This window comes from Astatotilapia calliptera, chromosome 7, assembly GCF_900246225.1.
Source record: "Astatotilapia calliptera chromosome 7, fAstCal1.2, whole genome shotgun sequence".
Lineage (NCBI taxonomy): Eukaryota > Metazoa > Chordata > Actinopteri > Cichliformes > Cichlidae > Astatotilapia > Astatotilapia calliptera.
Window position 1 is genome coordinate 56642020 of NC_039308.1, and position 20627 is coordinate 56662646.

Here is a 20627-nt window from a genome sequence, read left to right on the forward strand (position 1 = left end):
CTGGTCTTTTTAGGTCTGTGGTTCCTGAAAACATAACCCCGGTCCACAAGAAAAACCTTCAGTCACATTCTCTTGCCCACAAGCTTAGAAGCTATAATTTCGTGGCTTGGGCAAAGTGATTTAGTCGGAGAAGATGACTGAGGTTTTGTGCTCTGGCTGATGTCAGTTCCTTAGCATGAATATGTCGTGTTTGTTGTTGGTTTTTTGAAACAATGGGCATTAAAAATATCATTTGGTAATCCGTGTGTTAAACAAAAACAGAAAGTGTTTGCTTTGCCCTTTGCTCTTTATCCTTTTTTTTTTTTTTCATGAGGCTGGTTTCAAATGATCTGCAAAGAACTACTGCAGCATGAGATGTAAGCTGTCTCCCTGCGATCTACATGATCCACACTTTGTTACAGAGTGCGATTATAAACAATAACGCTGACTGTTATGCAGAGCTGTTTTCAAGTGCCGAGCCACTCCATTCACTCTCAGCTCAAGCACATATTGTGCACACCGCTGCATTCTTGTGCCACCTGCACAAACAGACAGCCATGTACACAAAGCCGCACATGAGCATGCACACATAATCATAACACTTTTTTTTTTTTTTTTTTTTTAAATATTATGCCTCTAGAGTGGCTCAAAACGAGAGAATGCTATGACTGGGGAAAAAAATTCTCTAACTTTTCTCTGGTCTTTACAAATATAAATACTGGTACACTTCTAAATCCTGCAAATCTAAATTACTTCTCGATTTAAAATAAGAGACAATGATAAAGAAACTGGATCATCAAAAACTGTATCCCAGGCTCTGATGCTTCAAACCCAACAAGAAGAGACGCCTTCATTACAACAACAACCTCATTCTAATGTCAAAATCCTACAGAAACACTTGACAGGGCATTATTTACACTCGTCCGCTTCAATAGATAAATGGTGGGCGCGTCTTCACAATAGCACGGCACATACAGTGACCAAGTAGCAGAGGGCTAGGAAGGTTTACAGCTGCACCACTTCACCTACTGAAGTAAGTGTACACAAACACTTTCTTCCTTTAGAGCTTTACTTCTATTTTGCAAGTGATTATGAAAAATATGGTAACGGTTGACCCGTGAATGTGACAAATAGGAAGCAGGCTCTCCATACAGCTGTGAACAATTACAAACAGTGGATGGAATGTTTCTCCACTGCTGCTCTCAGGAATGTGCATCACGGCCCTTTGTCCTGTGAACAAATTGGGGGAACAGACAGTTCAAGCCAGTATAATCTATGCATTGGGGTTCTAAAGCGCTCACAGTTTACATTATTTGAACTTAAACTGATCCTGACACCTGTGAAAATGACAGTGTCACGTTGCATTTTTCCAGTATGCACAATTTAGATTTGACTGCAAGTAAAATGTATTACTCTTACTAAAGTTTGAGGCATCTTCATATCAAAAGGCATAAGCTAATATTTTAGAGCTTTTTCTTAGAGAATGTACACAGTGTGTACTACATGCAACATAAAGTCACATTTCGCTAAAATGCATGGATGTGGAGCGGGTGAACGCAGTGACTTAAGTTAAACTGTCAGTTTAAGTATAATGTCTGAGTGCAGCTGAAGTATCAATCAAATTAAAAGTGCTGAAAATTCAGCTGAAGTTGAGGCACTCAAAGCAGCTCAGATGTCAGACATGTTGAAGAGACTGAGGCGGTTTGAGTACATAAAATAAGAGGTGATTGTTAGTTAAAGTGTCGACTGAACCGGAAGCGCTGGAGCGAGGCTGGAAGTTGTGTGACTTAGACATTTTCCTTGTTGCTCATAGGAGAATACCTGAGACGTGAGAAAAGGTCTTGAAGTGTCAGTCAGAGTAAGCAGCTGAAAGCTGCTGGAACGTCAAGTGAAAAGAAAGAAATGGATGAATGCAGATGAAATGTCCGTTGATGTGTGAATGGTAAAGGAACTTTTAGCTTAACAGAAGCCTCGGCGGTGTTTTCGGTGAGATGTCAGCGTGTCTTTTATTGAAGGAAAATCAAAGTGTCACGACAGAAAAGGTACAACAATAGATGCGTGCTATATGCTCATTATACACTTTCTTAGTTACACTTTGCTAGTGCCAGGTTGGAAGATTTGCCTTCAAGAAGGTGCTGAAAACATTCCTCAGAGATTCTGGTCCATGTTGACATCACAGCGTCACACAGTTGAACATCCATAATGAGAATTTCCTGTTTGACAGCATCTCAGAGGTGCTCTATTGGATTCAGATCTAGTGACTGTGGAGTGCAATGAACCCTACCATCAGCTAGGTTGTAGTGTTTAAACAATGTTCAGTTGGTACTAAGGAGCCCAAAGTGTTCCAATAAAATATTCCCCACATCATTTCCCCACCAGCAGCCTGATCTGTTGATCCAAGGCAGGATGGATCCATGCTTTCATGTTGTTTATGCAAAATTCTGACCCTACCATCTGAATGTTGCTGAATCCATTGTCTGTTCTAATTGTAGTATCAATTTCCTGTTCTCAGCTGACAGGAGAGCCACCCAGTGTGGTCTTCTGCTGCCATAGCCCACATACTGTAAGGTTAGATGTGGATGTTGCGCACCTTCGTTTTAATGAGCAATCATTTGAGTTTCTGAGCAGTCTCGGCATTCTCCTCTGATTTCTGGCATCAACAAGGCGTTGTTGCCAAGAGAAATACCCGTCACTGGACATTTTATCCTTTATGGACCATCCCTTGAAAACAACCTAGACACTGGTCGGGCAGAAAACTCTCTCTAGATCAGCAGTTCATCTAGCACCAACAATCATGCCGCATTCAAAGTCACTTAAATCACCTTTGTTTCCTATTCTGATGCTCAATGTGCAGTTCAGAAGGTCGCCTTGACCATGAACATATGCCTAAATGCAATAAGTTGCTGCCATGCAATTAGCTAAATAGAAATGTCAGTTTTTTCAGTGTGTTACAATGACATTACTGAAGAAAAAGAAGAAAAAGAAGAAGGAATAAAAACTACAGAGCAGAGATACTATGCGAATGCACCCAGTTATGGAGGAAACTGTCCATTTTACATGAAAAAAACCTTCTGAATCTCCTCAAACTTTAATATGATTTATTATTTTTTACATATTTTGACATTCCATGTCTGAGCTTCTCTGTTTAATAAGTGTAACACAAGGGGGAGAGGGGAAAAGAAGTACACATCAATATTTAGAAAACCAAAAACGTATTATAATGAGAGGGAACAAAGTCTTCGGTACTGGCAGCCCCCTTTTTAAAAAGCAAGCATCAAAATTCAAATTCTAAAAATGGTCTCTCTTTAAAAAACAACAGCAGTGTGGAGTTTAACCCTCTGTAGGTTTGCAGCGAGCTTTAGCCGTGCAAATTGGGACAAATCCTTTTTGAAAATCTCCATTCCAACTTGACAAGTTTAAACAAAGCAATTTCAGGCACAACTGCACCTGCAGTATTGACGCGCCTTGTCAGGGAGGTGTCTAGCAGGAAGACAATAATTTGTCTACTAACACGACTGAAATGAGCTCAGACTCTGGACGCTGTAGGCCGGGGGGAGATGAAGTGACACCTCGTAATAGAATGGATTTATAGAGGACATCTCACATTAGGCAGAGGCCTTTGGATACACATTTATACGCTCACAATGTACAGCTTTGGGAACAGCTCAGTAATGAATTTTTTATTGAAGGTTTTACAGAGATTCTACATTTTTAAATGGATTGCATGTTAGACTGTAAATCACAGCAATGATAAAACTATTGTGATAATTCCTGCTTTTAAAAAAAAAAGCAACAATGAATTAGTCTCCTAATTGTTTTTATTTTTATTTTTGTCTATACAATAGAAACGCATTTCTACACAATGAAAGAACTTATCGGTCTGGTTGTATTGCTCACTCATGCCTGTTTTCCACAGACAATGTTGCTTCTTCTGGTCTCTCAATGGGACTTTGTTGACACTAGCAAAAATATAGGATTTTCACAGCTTTGTCCTTCAAAGACACAAAACAAAGACAGAATGTGTTTTTCCCTTCAAATTTAGGCATTTGTCTGCTTGAAAAGGAGCATATTGGATCAGCTTTCTCTTTGCACTTCCTCCAGTCGGCCTGAAGGCTGAGGTTGCTAGGCAATGGTGGCTATCTCTACGGTGACGTGATCCCCCTTGGGCTTGATTCTCACTCATCACCTGCACAGACAGATACAGGGCACACCGACCCACACACACACACACACACACACACACACACACACACACACACACACACACACACACACACACACACACACACACACAGTGAGGGATCACTGCTATCCGGAGTTCTTTCTCTCACTCTGCTCTTATCTCTGGGAAGCTGTTGTCACTCACTCATTGCCGTGCTGAGAGGAGCTTCAATGATTGCACCTGATGAGGCTTAGAGAACACCTTGGAAAACCTCTCAGGTGTCAAGCAGAACCAGATGGTGACAATGAAGAGAGCCCGGGAGCATTTTGGCAGCTCAGCACCTCCTCTGTCCACTGCTCAAATAAGTTGTGAACAGAAAGGTGTGTTTATTCTCCAAGCCTGGATAAAGGTAGGGATTTATTTTGATTCTGAAAATTGAAGACAAATTCGCCTTGAAATGCTTGGAGCTCCTGAAACGACCCATCCGCATCGCTGAGATCATTTTCGCTTTTGTACTTTATTTGTTATCTGTGCGTATGCAGACACAAAGAGTCTGACTGATGACAGTTTGGCAGGTTTCTGTGTCAGTCTTTCAGATTTGATGAGCACACTGAATTACGATGGTATAGAAAAGCTGAAAAGTTCGATTCCAGCTGGAGACAGAAATCTCTTTTTGTGGTTGTGACAGGAGAGATACATAAATGACGAAATAACTAAATAACTGATCTTCTAAATTATTTTGTGTCTTAATTGGTATTTTTATTTGTACAGTTACATGCATCAAACTATGTGTTTTAACAGGGGTATTGATAACGGAAGACCAGTTTCTTACTGGAAATGATGATGGCAACATTTTACTACTGTTGTTACAAAAGCCGGGGCTACTCGTCTAATCTCATATGCAAAATGTTTTCAAAGTGAATAAAATATTTTACATGCATAAACTCTTATAAATGTCAATAGCCAAAAAGCTTGTTAAAATGACACATCCTTTGATCTACTGGTTGAAAATGTTTTGGTAGTCCCTCCCTGTACACTTCGCCAAAATGCCAACTACTGAGTGCACTTCATGCAGCCATGCTCGAACTGTGAACCAGGGAAATGGCTAAAGGGGAATGCCATTGCATGTCTACGAGCAGAGCAGGTCTGTCAACAGTTAAATCTGTTAAAACTCACTGACTTTGCCACCCACTTAAAAGAAAAAATGACCTTAATGTGAACACACTCAAACATGTTCAAAAGCGTGTCAACAAAGAAAGTAAGCAGTTGGTCTTTGTGCGTCTGCCGCCACGAGTATTTGTGCGTGCATCCAGTGGTTCAGGGAACAATGTTGCTGTCTTTAGAGCAAAGCAGCCCGCGCATTTAAATAATAAGAATAATAATGAAGACATACAAACAAACAACACAAAGCATCCACTTTGTTTCCACAAATTGACCACAGAAAGCAAACAGCAGCTCAATAGAACTAAAATGAAACAGAAGTTAAGCCATGGTTCACCACAACATTATCCCCACTCCACAAAAAAAATGTCCAGTGAAACACTCTCAGCTGATTACTGGAACTGACACATGGTCTGCTATTACAGCACTTAGAGTTTACTAGTCTGACTAACTGAGTGACAGAACAGCACACATATACATGATTTACACAGTGATTGTCACACTACATGAAGCTTAAAGTTGGAAGCACACCTCATCACTGATCTGACTTTATTTTTCAAGCTTGGACCAAAAGCCTGAACTTTACATGAGGTTACAGTGTGCTGGGAGGCTTCAGTGTGAACGCTCTGACACACAAACAGCCTGTGTACAGCGTACATGCAGGCATAGAAAGGAATCATGTTTTCCATTCCCCCACTCTTCCTTCTGCAGCTGTATCCATGGGAGCACAAATCAGGTCAGGAAAACATATCAGCTCAGGGAAAATCATATCAAGTCCAGAGTGTGTGTGTGTGTGTGTGTGTGTGTGTGTGTGTGTGTGTGTGTGTGTGTGTGTGTGTGTGTGTGTGTGTGTGTCTAAAGCAGGGGTGGGCAACTCCAGGCCTCGAGGGCCGGTGTCCCTGCAGGTTTTAGATGTGTCCTTGATCCAACACAGCTGATTTAAATGGCTAAATTAGCTCCTCAACATGTCCTGGAGTTCTCCAGAGGCCTGGTAACGAACGAATCATTTGATTCAGGTGTGTTGACCCAAGGTGAGATTTAAAACCTGCAGGACACCGGCCCTCGAGGCCTGGAATTGCCCACCCCTGGTCTAAAGCATCAGAGCGACGACTATAGAGTGTGTCGAATAACTTCCTCAGTTCATAGCTGATCAGTTTCATATTAAAGAGTCAGTTTTCCCCATCTGTTAGCCCTAAATAAAATAAAATCTTGACTCCTATATTGATGGATTCATATGCATGTTTGTATGTATATCAGCTTTTCCTCTGAGCAGTATTGATTAAAACATCCAGACTGCTGTCATGTAAGTTGTGAGGCTTTAGAGATATCAGATGTAAATGGCCTGCATTTGTATTGCGCTTTTCTAGTCCCTAAGGACCCCAAAGCGCTTTACACTACATTCAGTCATTCACCCATTCACACACACATTCACACATTGGCGATGGCAAGCTACACTGTAGCCACAGCTGCCCTGGGGCGAACTGACAGATGCGAGGCTGCCGGACACTGGCGCCACCGGGCCCTCTGACCACCACCAGTAGGCAAACATGGGGTTGGTGTCTTGGGGTTAGATGTAGAGAAATCTGCCTTCACTTCACTGTCATATAACATATATAACTAACTAACTATATATATATATATATACATCTACAGGAAAAGCACAGTGGTTTGCACCTAGCAATGGTGGGTTCAAATCTACTGGCCAGCTGGGAGTCTGGAGTTTGTATGTTGCTTGTGTGAGTTTTCTTCAGTTACTCAAGCTTCCTCCCACAGTCCATAGAAACGCATGAAGTGAGGTTAATTGGTGTTTCAAAATCACCCACAGGTGTGAATGTGACCGTGATTGGCTGTCTGCTGCTCTGTGTTGGCCCTGTGATAGATTGAAGACCTGTCCTGGGTGTATCCCGCCTCTTGCTCTATGACAGCTGATGGGCTCCATCCCCCTGTGGCCCTGAATCGAATAAGTGGATGGAAGGATGGCATATATAAAGTGCACTCCCCTTGTGACACTCAATGTGGCAGCATGTTAAATTTAATAAATGAAAAACTCAGCAGCAATGTTTCTTTCGAGCAATCATATCCTATTTATGAGCGCAGTATAAGTTTTGCTCCCCAAACAAAGGCTATTTCTGTTCATTATTGGCTTTTTTGATTTTCCAGAACTCTAAAATCATGTGGAAAGTGTAAAGAAATATGTAAAATGTTTTTGCAACTTTGTACATCTGCTTTTTATTAACTTTAATTTGCCCCCAAAAGTGTGTGCATGCTTGAATCTACTTGAATATTTAGCAGCATCTCCAGTATTAAGACAGACCACAGCAAGTCTGAGGCTCGCTGCAGCTCTGTGATCTTTTTCTGTACACAAGTGCAGGCCTGGGATTTATCACAGAGCTGAGAGATGCAGGCAGAAGAGAGTGCTTACATTTCTCAAGGGGCATATTCCACTAATCCTGATTGCTATCTTCGTACTACTAAAGCAAGAGCATCTATGCCTACAGTTGAAAAGAGCTGATTAGCTCTGCTTCAAGGGCATTTGCTGATGCACAAGTATCTCTGTGATAGGCTTCATTAGGACTGAGGAAAATTGAGGAAAGTGCTTTATGAGATATGGTGCTTTTGCAGCATTGATTACTAAAAAAAGGACTTTAAAATCCTACAACAACTTGATCCAGAAACCTTTCACAAGCTGAACATAAGTGACCTTCTTATGAATATTTTTGTAGCTTAGTCAGATAATTCATTCCAATTCTCCTGGCTCACTGATTAGAGTTTCCAGCTTTGAGACTGGCAATTATTTGGCCTAAAGATTTTTCTTTAAAGGGGATGGGACGTATTTTTAGCAATGCTGTCGGCTTATCCCCAGGGTAATTGCAACCAGCTGGTCAGCAAAAGAAAAAAAAAGAAAAAAAATCCAAAATTAAATAAAAAAAAATTGAATGGTTGTCAGTGAAATGTTTGTGGTCCTCAAAGGATAAATCCTGACATCAAACAGCCTCTGACTCAACATTATAGTACCCCAAGTAAACAGTTTACGAAACATATTGCCTTTGTTGTTGGCAAAGTACTCTCCGTTTCCTTTTGGTGGGTTGTAGTGTCTGGTGCAGGATTTTACCACCTTATGGCTTAAAAAGTACATTAAAAAATTAATAATCTTCTTTGTACGTTGAACTTACTTTTACTTACACTGCCAGCATACTACTGTGTTCATGTCTATTTCTAACTGAGCTGTTAGCTAAAGCACAATGAACAATCCTGCTGCATTTTTCTCCATTTCAAGTATGAGAGCAGCTAATACCTTGATCAGTGCAGGTAAGTACGTTTCTATTGATAGCACTTTACTTGAAGGAGATCTGCCTACAAGAAAGTCTTTGTTTAGATGTGATCAGCTATAATTAGATTAGCAATTGGACTGCACATCCCTTGCTGGAGTTTTTTCCTGTTATTACACAAGTCTTAATTTTCCATCTCTCATGCAGTAGAACATAAAAAAATTGCAGCCATAACCCTGAATTTATGCGCCGCCTGTAATCTGTTGAAAGATCTGCTTGTGTCTGGAGAACTAATGAGTAATCAAGCTGACTGTGCACACAAACACATGGATCAGTTTTAATTTTCCAAGCCTGCATATTTGTATCTATAAAACGTCAAAATATAAATAGCCGATCAAGGTTGCTTGCAGTCATCAGCCTTGTTTTGAACTGAAAAGGTCCTTCCACAGCCAGCTTTTGTCTGTCTCCCCAATGGCAAATTATATTCAAGGTTACAATTCAGTCTCGAGTTATAAAGGGTCCGTCTCCGTCTCTATCTGGCCTTGGATCGGTGACTGCCTGCCAAAGGGAAAGGTCTGACAAGTATTCCCGCTTGTATGGCAGCTTTGTGAGTTCTGTGATGAAAGATAGATGCTTGTTCCCTGTGCCCATCCTCACTGTTGTTCAATTGCACTGTCTTCCTTTCTTTAGCTTCGTTTGACCTTAACATTCAGAAATGCTCTGCTTGACAGTCAAGGATAAGATGTAGCCTAGAAGTGTAATGTCAAACGCTGTTGTAACAAATAATAGAATAATTAGCACATAACTGTTATCAATATTTATATTAAATAGGTACATTTGTTAGCACTTATCTTGGGCGTTATTCTATGAGGAAATGATAGAAATGACTTGCAAACACCAACCTTTGCGTGGACATGTGAGAAACAGCACATGTGAGCACGGTTTTCGCAAGCAAATAACTTTTCCTTTGAAAGACACCTCCAGGAACATCTGCATGGGAACACATGTGAAAGGCAGGAAATTCGGCATCTGTCAGCGTGACGTGCAATGTGTTTTTCAAGCACTTCAGAGGGATGAGCAGACTTTTGAGCCCTGGAATCTCCGAGTCCTGAGAGAATTTATGGAGTCCAGAAGCAAGTGGTTTTCATTACCCATGTCATCTTCCACATAAATTGCTGTATTGGGCTCACAGCTGGGGTGCTTTTTGTCTCCTGGCATAATTATTGTTATTGTGTGTTTTCACAATATGTCCACGAGATTGTTCCAGTTGTTGTTAACAATACACTCGGTGTGATGTGACTTGAATGAGAAGGACAGAGGAGGATTTTCATATCATTAACACTCACTACAGTCTACATACTTGCATTATCCTCCCTTTTATTTCACAAAAATCCCCAAAGTCCTTGAATGGAATAAAACCACAAAGACTACTAACAACAGGAATCCCCTACCAGTGTGCAGGGGCATTCCTGTTCCAGTTTAAAAACCATGCACTTTTAACAGTATTCATCTGGCAGAGAGGAGCTGCGAATTATCCGCCAGGAATTGTGGTATAAATTGTGCACAAATTGTGACTGGAAAAATGAACTAACTGCACCTGGTCTGACACAGCTGTTTTACACACATCTCTGCAGCTAAGATCAAGAGGCTGTATTTTGCATTAAGGCCTTGAAAATGTCTTAAAGGCATAAAAAAAAGAACAGTGTAATTGTCTCTTTAGTCAGTAGATTGAAAGCCAGTGAGTCTTAGGTGTTTCATTTGGTATGCAGAAGGCAGAATGGAATAAAAGATGGAAATATATTCTCCATCCACATAAAATGAAAATCTTTCCATATCTTCATTCAAAATACAGACTTTCCCTGTTGTAGTTCCCCATCAACACAATGCATTTACCAAACGTGCCAAACTAAATGCACTCCAGGGAATCCTTAGCACACTGTGTTGTTAAAGACAACATCACATGAGATGTGTTTTAAGGCCTGACCCACAAAGAATGAAGATCTAACCTCATTCCTTCTGTTTGCTTTTGCCTCAAATGCATCGATTTTGCCACAGTAGACTATTTTGAAGAAAAGGAAAACTCTAATTGCATGGATGCAGTGATATAGTGTCTGAGGAGCAGAACCCAAAATGTTCCAAACCTGTGTGTCCTTGTGTTTGCTTCACATGTCATTCCAACCTGCTTTGCCCTGCAGTGTTTTTATTTTTGCTGTCAGTGCGTGTTGTGCTTTGTGTCTTTATTCAAATTATTATTTTTTTGTGTGTGTTTGCAAAACCTTTTTAGAACAGAGTTTCAAAGATGGTTTAAAATAAAGCTGTAAGAAAAAAGTGGATATCTCTGCGCATTGTTTACTAGTGTCACTGAAGGTGTGTATGAAGGCGCCCACCTAATTTCTGGTTTCACAGCTTCTACCAAACTCTGTTTCCCCTGTATTTACTAAAAGCTTCTGGAGCTGAGGCTGTAATTAGAGGACATGGGTTCAGAGGGGGGTTGCAGATAAGAGTTAAATTTTATCAGGTGTAATGTGCTATCAGAGCTCATTTTGAACCTCCTGTTTATTGCCTTGTTGTGCTTCTTTAGGCCTAGCAGGTGTTCGCTTGACTTGGATACAGTGATTTAGAACAGCGTGCCCAACCAATTATCCTCCCTTCATCCATGCCTGTCTCAGTGGATTCTTTCTACCTGCCAGCATGTTCCTTTGTCCTTTGCAGATAACAAGGACACAAAGAAGTGAACATTTGATCTGATGATGTAGATGACCCCAGTGACACCAAATAAAAAAGGATTTTAAAAAATAGTTCAAAGATATTTGCAAAAACATCTGTTGGTCTGTAAAAATCAAATTCTCAAACCGCAATGACCATGAAATATAATGATCATCAGTAAAACAAAACATCTTTCCATAACAAGAAACATTAAATTTCTACCAATTGAATGATAAAATGGATTAAATGTGAAAAATAAGCTCCACAGGTAAATTAATAACTTACCACAAGAGTAGCAAAAGAGTGCGATGATGAGGAAGTGGATGAAAAACAATTTAGAGGTCGAGTCGTCATGGCTCTGCAGCTCCCCCACAGCTCAACAAGGGAGAAAACTCCTTAGAGCACAGGATTCTCAGGAGGATGTCTAAAAGTACTGTTTGAGGTATTTGTATCATCTCACTACTACAGGTGGTATGATGCTTCCTGGGACGCGTTACTCAATACATTTATTTAGACAATAAAAAAAAAATTGAGAGAATGTATGTTTTTTGTAGGTTTCTAATTCCTATTATGTGTTCATGCTATTTTATATAGGTTAGTGTAGTTCTATTTTGAGCATTGCAACAATAGATAATATATAGCAAAAAAAAAAAACCCAAAACAAAATACAAAGGACGAGCGGAAACAAGCAGAATGTGCAATTTAGAAAAAGGCAAAAACCAGAAGATAGACATTTAAAGCTGTCTTTATGACAGGCCTTTGTACATAGAGGTATATGGAATCTATAAATACTACCAACCTGCCCAAGGACTTAGTGTACCTGTGAAGCAAAATACAATTACTAAGAATTTACTAAGAAATCAGTTCTTTTTCACAATATCCAGAAACTAGCAGAAGCTAATATGTTACCAGATTTTATTTATTTCTTTATTTTTTACTTACTTACTTTAATTGAAGTTAAATTAATTTAAATTTTGTGTATCACTGGTTGCTTTTTAAAACTTAAAGAATCGTGTAGATACAGTACTTTAGTTCTGAACCCAATGGTAACAGAACAGCACACATATGTTAGTGGAAAGCCTCACACACCCATTAATGCGCTGGGAGCATTTTGGATTTCAATATCTTGTTAATTTTTTGCATTGCATGCTAACCACAGGTACACACTATATTTTTCTTTTCTTTTGATATTGGCTTACTTGATACTGTGTTTTTCTTTAACATTAAAGCCATGTTTTTTGCTGTTGCATTGAATCCCAATAGATCTGTATGAGCATTCCAAATTAGGTAACAGCATTTCTAAAAATAATATAACAAGTGTGTTGTTGAATTCAAGATTTTTAAACATAAAGAATGCGAGGTGGAGCCCCCTGTAAACACTGAGGTGCATTATATGACATGCAAACAAAGAATTGCTTTAAGCAATAGTAAACAGTAGTACAGTATATTGATACTGCTATGGTATTGTGCAGTATGTATACCTCAGGCGCTGACAACATGTGAAAAGTGGAGTAGGGAAAGCTCACTAGTGTGAACAATCAAAGTGCGGACACCAGATACAGCACTGGAGCTTCGAGACTATTCTAGGTGTCACAAAGACTCAACAGACAACTTTAATGAAAGACTATGTAACTTTGCCCTCTTCATATAATCCATCTGTGTAGTCTGACTACAACAATCTGTCAAGCGAAGACCTTTCAAGCACTGGGTGGAATTTAAAACAGGTGCTGCACAATTGGTTCCTCCACTGCAACAGAGAAAGAAAAACAGCCACGCCTGCAAGAACATAACTGACAGAACATCACATTCTCCATCCAGCTGTGTTGTCAGTCCAGGGATAACATACAGCATGCACGAAATATACTATGCATTTCCATTGTTTTTTAAAAAAAAGCTGTATTCTTGGAAAAGCACATTTTGTCTCTCTTTTTTTTTTCTTGGTGAATTAGTTATGATAGTCTTGATGTAAGACAAAAGATATGCGGGTTAAAACACATTTCATTCTGAGCTTATTCTCTGACACCTTGTGTGTTCTTCAAGTGGCGCTAGAACATCTGGAGCAGATTTAAACTCTGAAATTCTGGCTAGAGATTCAAAGTGGCGACTTTTTTATTGAATCCACTCCAAAGTCTGCGAGGCTGAAACGTCTTCTGGCAGGACCTTTCAAATCCATACTCATGTTGCTTTGTCATGTGACCTCTTTCGCAGTGCTTTTTGACTCCTGTGTCAAACTGATAGTGCCTTTTCATGTGGGTACACAAAGGGGTGAAAAGTAATCTCTTTCAGTTGAATGGATTGTCTTGTCAAAAGATGTCTTGATTAATTTAAAAAGATGTCAAATAAAGTGTTAAATATATGCATATGCAATAATCTACTTCGTGTACAGTGTTTACTCACTTTTCATGGTTTCTCTGTGACTTGTGAGTACTGCCTCCCTTCCATCAATCCAGGCCTAACCATAGCACATACCGGCTACAACTAAAACCTAGGCTACTGCTGTGTAACAAAACACACATTCACATGCCACAGACAGCAAATTGCTTCTCTCATTCCCCACCACGCCCTGCCTTCATTCTCAGCCACCTGCAAAACAAACTGCGCTGGAAATTTCACTACAAATTACCCTGTGTCTGCCAAATCCCCCTGGGAGCGTAGGAAATCAAAACCCGGGATCTCCCTGCCCTGTAGAAACAGACTGTAGCCCCACACGAGCGCACAAAATATCTCGACTGAATTTTGTTTAAAATAAGAATCACTATGTGCGTGTGTGCTTTTTAAAGATATTCATTTACTCTACTATTCTTACATTTGCGCTGTGGATTTCAGGTTTTCAGTTTCTACCTTTGAGTATTTCGTAAGATGATCCTAGAAATCACGGCAAGAAACATGTAGTCTCACAAATAAAGCTGAAACTCATTTTTTTTAAAAAAAGTTTGGCGTTTAAAAGAAAAGGTGACCATGTAAAAGTCACCAATTTAACTTCTGACAACGCCAATGCTGTGAACATGCCCCCTACTTCTGTTGCATTTCAAGTCACATTACATTTTGAAACCAGGCCTCCGTTACTGCTAAGAAAGAGTGAAAACTGAGACCTGCTTCGCTTCATGGGAAAATCAAAGGAAGGCACATACCTTAGCAGTGAATAATGATCAACAGCATAAACCCAACAGTATGTACTGTTAGTGCCACAGTGCCTCCTGGTGACGTCTCCGCATAACTCCAAACAGACAGGAATGTCGGAGAGAGAGTGAGTCCGTGCCCGATGTGCCAGAGAGATGAGTGCTGAAAGCTCCTTGGAAAAAGGATTAGGACTGTTTATGTTGGCCAAGTGGCCCGCTGCCAGCTGCTCAAGTGTGCAAACTTCTTAAAGCTGCAGAGCTTCGGGTTGGCCATGAATCTTCTCACTCTATTTACCCTCCTCTCTGAATGTTTGGATGATTGTGCTTTGTTCAGGAGGGGGGGGGGGAACCCTCCATTTCAACCCCCACCTCTAAGAAAGCCCTGCTGCTTGATTCCAAACCAGCTTTTCTGGGACACCACCTCCACAGCACACCCATGCACAAAGTCTTTGCTTTACTCCTGGTATGTCTGTGTAGGTTCTCAATAATCCAGGTTATGGTAAACTTAAGTGCTTGAAAAAAAGAAGGCAACTAGACTTTAGGTTTGTGAGGAAGGTAGAAGGTCTTCACAAACCTGAAGTCCACTCGCTTTAACGTTTTCTCCTGGCATGTTTTTCTATTTTTTTCCCCTTAAATATCCAAGCAAAAAACAACAAAAAACTACTTAATAAACTAGTGATATCAAAAAGATGTATCAGCAGTAGGATAAGACTGAGCCTGGAGGTGGCAGGATGCCAGAGCTCTGTGGCCTGGAGCTAGATCAGAGCAGGGTTCATGAGCTGTCGTTATGAGATGGGGGTGGGGGGGTCTCAGGTCAGGGAATAATAAAAGGCAGCCTCAGCAGCAACACAGCTCAACCCCAACTTCTGTTATTGAGCTTTGGAAATCACGACGATTCTTCCCATCGCATGTAGGCTTCAGGGTTACCATTAACAGTAGAGTATTTAAACATGCGTATCCAGTTACTTTAACAGATATAATCTTACATTTAAACAAAACCCTGTAGATTATTAAGCTTTTAAATTGCTACAGCACTTGGATGCAAATTCTCCCAGCTCCAATGAGCATCCATGGGGCAAGCATCACATTTCTCATATATTTTAGCTATGCTGATCTAACTGCATGCTGTTATTTCTGTATGCAGTGAGAAAACATAACACTCTGGAGCTTTGAAATTCAGCTGGCTGTGTTATAGAGCTCAGTTAAATTTAATTTCTGCTTGCCAGTTTGATCTATTTTTGCAATCTTTGTTGATTTATAAATAAATCGCTTTGACTTTGATGCCCATTAAAGTCACACAGCAGCAGTTGTTCACAGACCAAAAGTGTCACATTTCTAGTGGATACAAAGAGTAACCGAGTCCACACTGAACAAACTCTTAGCAGGCTCAGCTTCACTATAATGTACTGTATGTAGCCAATGTGAGGTATTTATCCTGCCAACCTGGTTTGTGATAAAGACATTTGCCAAAAGCTGAAAATCCATTATATACACAATTTCAAAATTTAAAAACATACCAAACAGCTGACCGATCTTTCATAGATCCTTGAGGTGATAAGAGCAGCACCTTAAATTTATATTAGAGATATTTTGTTATATTTTTTTTAAACTTAGACCAGCTGTGACCAATGACTGTACAGTCACTGGCTGTGATCACATAATATCCTCTGGGATTAATCAAGTATTCTGATTCTTGCCAATGCTGCCATCTTTTGATATGCAGTGGTACTGCAAAAAAAAAAAAATACATTTTTAATTTAAATACATCAAAACACATTTTTATGGGAAAGGTCTGTTATCATTTTGTTTTCTGTCTCTATGTACAGCTGTGTGTGTGTGTATATCTTATTATACAAAGACAAGTGCATTAAAAGAATTAAAAACCACCACCACATAAGAGCATACTTTATAGACAATCACACTTAAAACTTTGTATTCAAACACTGGAACATGCAAAATACAGAGTCTTGCACCACTGTCAGTTTTCCATTGAATTAAAAAAAATGCACCAACAAATATATTCAACATGTTTGTTGAGTTCATTAAATTAAAATATCCAGCCACTAAAATGTGCATAAGCCATGCAAATTCATCAGCCTTCCCTGGTGGACGTCTGCAAAGACAATAAAAACTTGACATTAAGGCACTTAATCAGGCAGAGAACTCAGGCACTCTTTAAAAATAATGAACGTTTAAAAATTAATTATCTTTAAAGTTCACAAGAGTTCACAAGAAGTACCAACATAAGCTATATTGCACTCCATTATTACTGTAAACAAATTCACATATTTGGCACTGTGTACTAAAAAGTCATGAGGTACATTCACAGATACAAAGTTAGACGAGAACAAACACACATGATGCTAAACCCAATGTGTAATAACATAGCTTACCCTTGTTTAAAATAAATGTTATACTCTGATATGATACTAATATGATAAAATCTTGACGCTGACAGTCTTGGACTCTACATTATTACCATGTCGTCATCCGTTGGTTTGCAGGCTACTATCCAAAACACCGATTTGGCACATTAGAACACCAATATGAGAATGGCCAAACTGATAATCCAAAGCATATTTGGATGAAGCTACTCAGATAATGCTGAGCTCAGGCTCAGCAGATCACTTACAAAAGTAAAGAAGAGGTGTAAAGTAAAAGTAAGAGACGAGAGAAAATCTCTTCGACCATGTTGAGTGTTGTTGCAGAGTCACGTTCCCTGTTGGCAGCTCACATATGGAACGCCACAAGAATGTCTCTCTCAAAAAAACTAAACAAGGACACTACCTGTTAACTAAATCATACTTTTTTCATTATTGTTTTACACTTGCAATTAGTGATAGACCATAAACTCTTGGGAAAAGTGTCCATACGCTGAGGTAATAAATCATGTGAGCAGTAATTTTCTCATAATCTTTTTACCATTATGATTTTCTTTCATGACTAGAGAAGTCGCCCCATAGCAGGACATTAGGAAAAAAATACAAGTTCAAGGCACTTGAGCATTAATTTCACATGTCAGAGCTGAAACCATTCATCCATTCATACAGTGGTGTAAAGGCAGACTGTGATAAACATTTTTCTCCCAGAGAAATACTCTGTGTGGTTGCTATTGATGTTCAGGCTGTAGAGTGATTATTTTCACAATGCACATGCAATAATGCTCCAAATTAAGTGAAGCACCTGAGGATCTGGGACATCAGCTGACTGTTTTTCAGTAAAAGTGATTTTCCATGAAAGTGTATTTTACAAAAAATTTACAAATTGTTGGTGTCCTAAAATGTGACAATAATTAGAACAGTATTCAGACATTTCACTTGAAGGTAGAGACTCCACTGAGTTAAAATCTTGAAAGATTTTGCATCATTGTGATCGTGGTCTACTACCAAGCCCAAGAAGAGAATAGTATTAATTACGTTTCAGGTTTTCCAAAGATCAAAGCCTTCCGATCCTGATTCGTGAAGATCCTTATGCCTTACTGTACTGAGGCTTATCCTTGAGGCATAACTGATGTGTTTTTTGGCTGTAGAGCACCTTTTGTTTTATAAATTATGTAAAATAATGGAAGGACGATGCCTATCAGGAGCATGGCAACTACAGCGTTCCACCAGTTGATTCCCCAGTCAGCACCATAACTGGTCCGACGCTGTCCTTTCAACCCAAAATGCTGTTGTTTTTGCGAGTTATCCAGAAATTCCTCATCTCGATCAGTTGTGGTTTGAATTAGTTTGTTTATATCATTATCCACCTCCATGAGAAAATCTGTGGCCTCTTGTATATGAGGCTGGATTCTGGCTTTGTTCTGAGGCTCCACTGGTGTTTGAGAAGCATTGGGCATTTCTTCTTGAGGATCACTCGGATTTGAGAAAGTTTCAGTTAAGAAGCTGTGTTGCTGAACTGGTATTTTGATGAATTTCAGTGCAAATAGATCTTGTTCCTGCATTAGGTTGTTCACCCGTTTTATATCGGCTACCTGTTGAAAAAGTGACAAACGTACATCAATATAAGCACATGAAGAAAAATAATTTAACAAAAATGTCTGCAGCTATGAAAAAGCTTTTACCTTGCAGCCATATTGCAGTGCAAGCTTGCTGAGATTATCATCGGCTAACACTTCCCGCACCAGCAGCGGGACATTTTTCAGTCTGTCCTCCTGGTCCTGGAAATCCCGTGGTCTCAACTCCATGACACCGAGTTCCTCATCGTCTGAAGATGCAGCACATTCATTTGTTTTCCTCCTGAACATATAGACCTGGCCATCTGCACTGGCGTGAACATCCACCGGGGCCTGGAAAGCCCGCGGACCATTCTCCCCCCGCCACATAATTAAACACCAACCTGTAAATGTAAGCACATAGCAAATATTTACACATGCACAGTCATACTTGCACAGTAGATAAAGTTACATGGAACATATGTTCTATGTTTAAGTAAGTTCTGTACAAATTTATGTTTTGTCATTCATAATTAAAGGTGCAATGTAGACACAGTTGGGTTATGTTAGTGTTATAAACGGCCCAAAATCTTCACTCCACTAAAATGATCAATGTGCTTTTCTACCATGTTTTACAATAACATTGGATGGTAATCAAAAGAGAATTAACAAGGTTGGCTAGTTTCTATTTAAAGATGATTAACCATGTTCTGACTGGAGGTGTTCTAAAAAATGAACAAACAAAAAAATATATATATACAGTTTTGCTATCTACAAGGCAATCATACAGCAGGAAGAAGTCAACGAAATTGAACCAAGCTTCAGCCAAGACAGTATCTGAGATGATCCACCCACAACACAAGGTTAGTCTACAGTATTCAGTTGTGTGTGAATATGTACTGATGCTGAGCTTAATCTCCACATTGAAATCTTAAGCCAGCCGAGAGTGACTTAGCAAGTCCATGGGCTACAGTTGCATCATGAGGTTTTAAAAATTAACAGACGTACTGAATGTGAATAGTGCTAATAAAAAGGCAGAGTGGCTGACAATCACCACTGGTTATTTGGGGTAAGTGGGGGCTTGTTTCTACTAAATAAAACAAGACACAAAGCACTGCAGCCTGCCTGTTCTTAAAAAGACAGCAGCCTCAATAAATACAGTATACTCCTGAACCTGAAGCATAAATGATACCTCATTACTTAACAAGCAAAACCCATCCACCAGGCTCTAGTTATTATGGCATAAGAGAGGTGGGCAATCTTCCCAGTGGGTCATATGAGAAACTGAGACTGTGGAGTGCTGCACCAAAAAGCTTATAAAAAGATAGAATTATCACTGGGTAGATGCTTGATGATCCAGTTCCCGAGAAACACTAAAACTATGGCATGCTCTTTTGTTTTCATTTACAAGCTGAAAATGTTAAGTTTGTTTTCCTTTTCAGTGTCTTTATTTTAGATTAGGAGAAATTCTATTACATTAAACGCAACATTTATTTAATCTACCAACTTTTCGACATCATAACTTGGGCAATTTAAATACACTTTGTGATGGAAATTGTAACCCCCACCAGGGCAAAAACTCTTACCATATACAATACTAACAGAACATGTTTCCTAAGAACGGAGCTTACTGTGCGCACTTGAATGCAGCAGTAACTTGAGCTAAAAGGAGCTAATGCTAGCAGGTTAGCTTAAGGAGTTCGACTTCGGTTCACAAACTATCGTCATCGCGACAAAAACCAAGCAAGCGACTCGGTTTACTTCTATTATAAGTACAACAGGGTCATTCGTTGGAGAATAAAGACCAAAGGAAAACACTTTTACTGACTTCAAACGCCCAGAGTACCTTGTTTCTTTCCAATTACCTTATCCAAAATGCATGGGTCACTAATTCCCAGACCAGTCTGGTTGGCTTTTCTTCTTCGTTGCACTCTAAAACGTGTTGGTATTATACGAGCATGCAATAGCGCCACCCGCGATGTTTCAGGCTAAACACATCGGTTACAATCGGTTAAAGATGATAGACCAAAGTTTTATAAAGAGTTATTAAAGTTTTTTTTAATTGGGTTTTAAAATTTGTTGTCAGTTCAATTAAATTTTATTTAATTTTCAGTCTTTTTGCTTGTTACTCTAAAGTTCGTAGTGGTCACGCAAACAGAGGAGGAGGATCTCAGAGTATGACGAGTGGTGAGGAGGATATGCAGCAGATTAGAGTGATATACAGGAATGAGATTATAGAGATACTAAGAAGCAGAATCTTAACATTAATCCAATATTCTACAGAAAGCCAGTGAAGC

The 20627-nt window shown here is 39.5% G+C and overlaps 1 protein-coding gene across 4 annotated transcripts; it reads right to left on the minus strand.

The window, feature by feature from the left end:
• Positions 1 to 16286: 16286 nt before the first annotated feature.
• On the minus strand, positions 16287 to 20257 carry lysmd4 (LysM, putative peptidoglycan-binding, domain containing 4). 4 transcript variants are annotated; one of them, XR_003272956.1, is made up of 4 exons: positions 20196 to 20257; positions 18460 to 18734; positions 17813 to 18369; positions 16287 to 16509 (listed from the first exon to the last, which is right to left on the minus strand). XR_003272956.1 is itself a non-coding variant. In XM_026176000.1 (3 exons), exons 2-3 carry the CDS (start codon positions 18718 to 18720, stop codon positions 17887 to 17889), a joined length of 744 nt encoding a protein of 247 aa, XP_026031785.1. In that variant the 5' UTR covers positions 18721 to 18734; positions 20196 to 20257; the 3' UTR covers positions 16287 to 17886. The 4 variants fall into 4 exon arrangements, 3 of the variants coding, with proteins under 3 accessions (XP_026031785.1, XP_026031786.1, XP_026031788.1); XM_026176000.1 differs by having other exon boundaries at positions 16287 to 18369; XM_026176001.1 differs by having other exon boundaries at positions 16287 to 18369; positions 20177 to 20231.
• Positions 20258 to 20627: the final 370 nt, after the last annotated feature.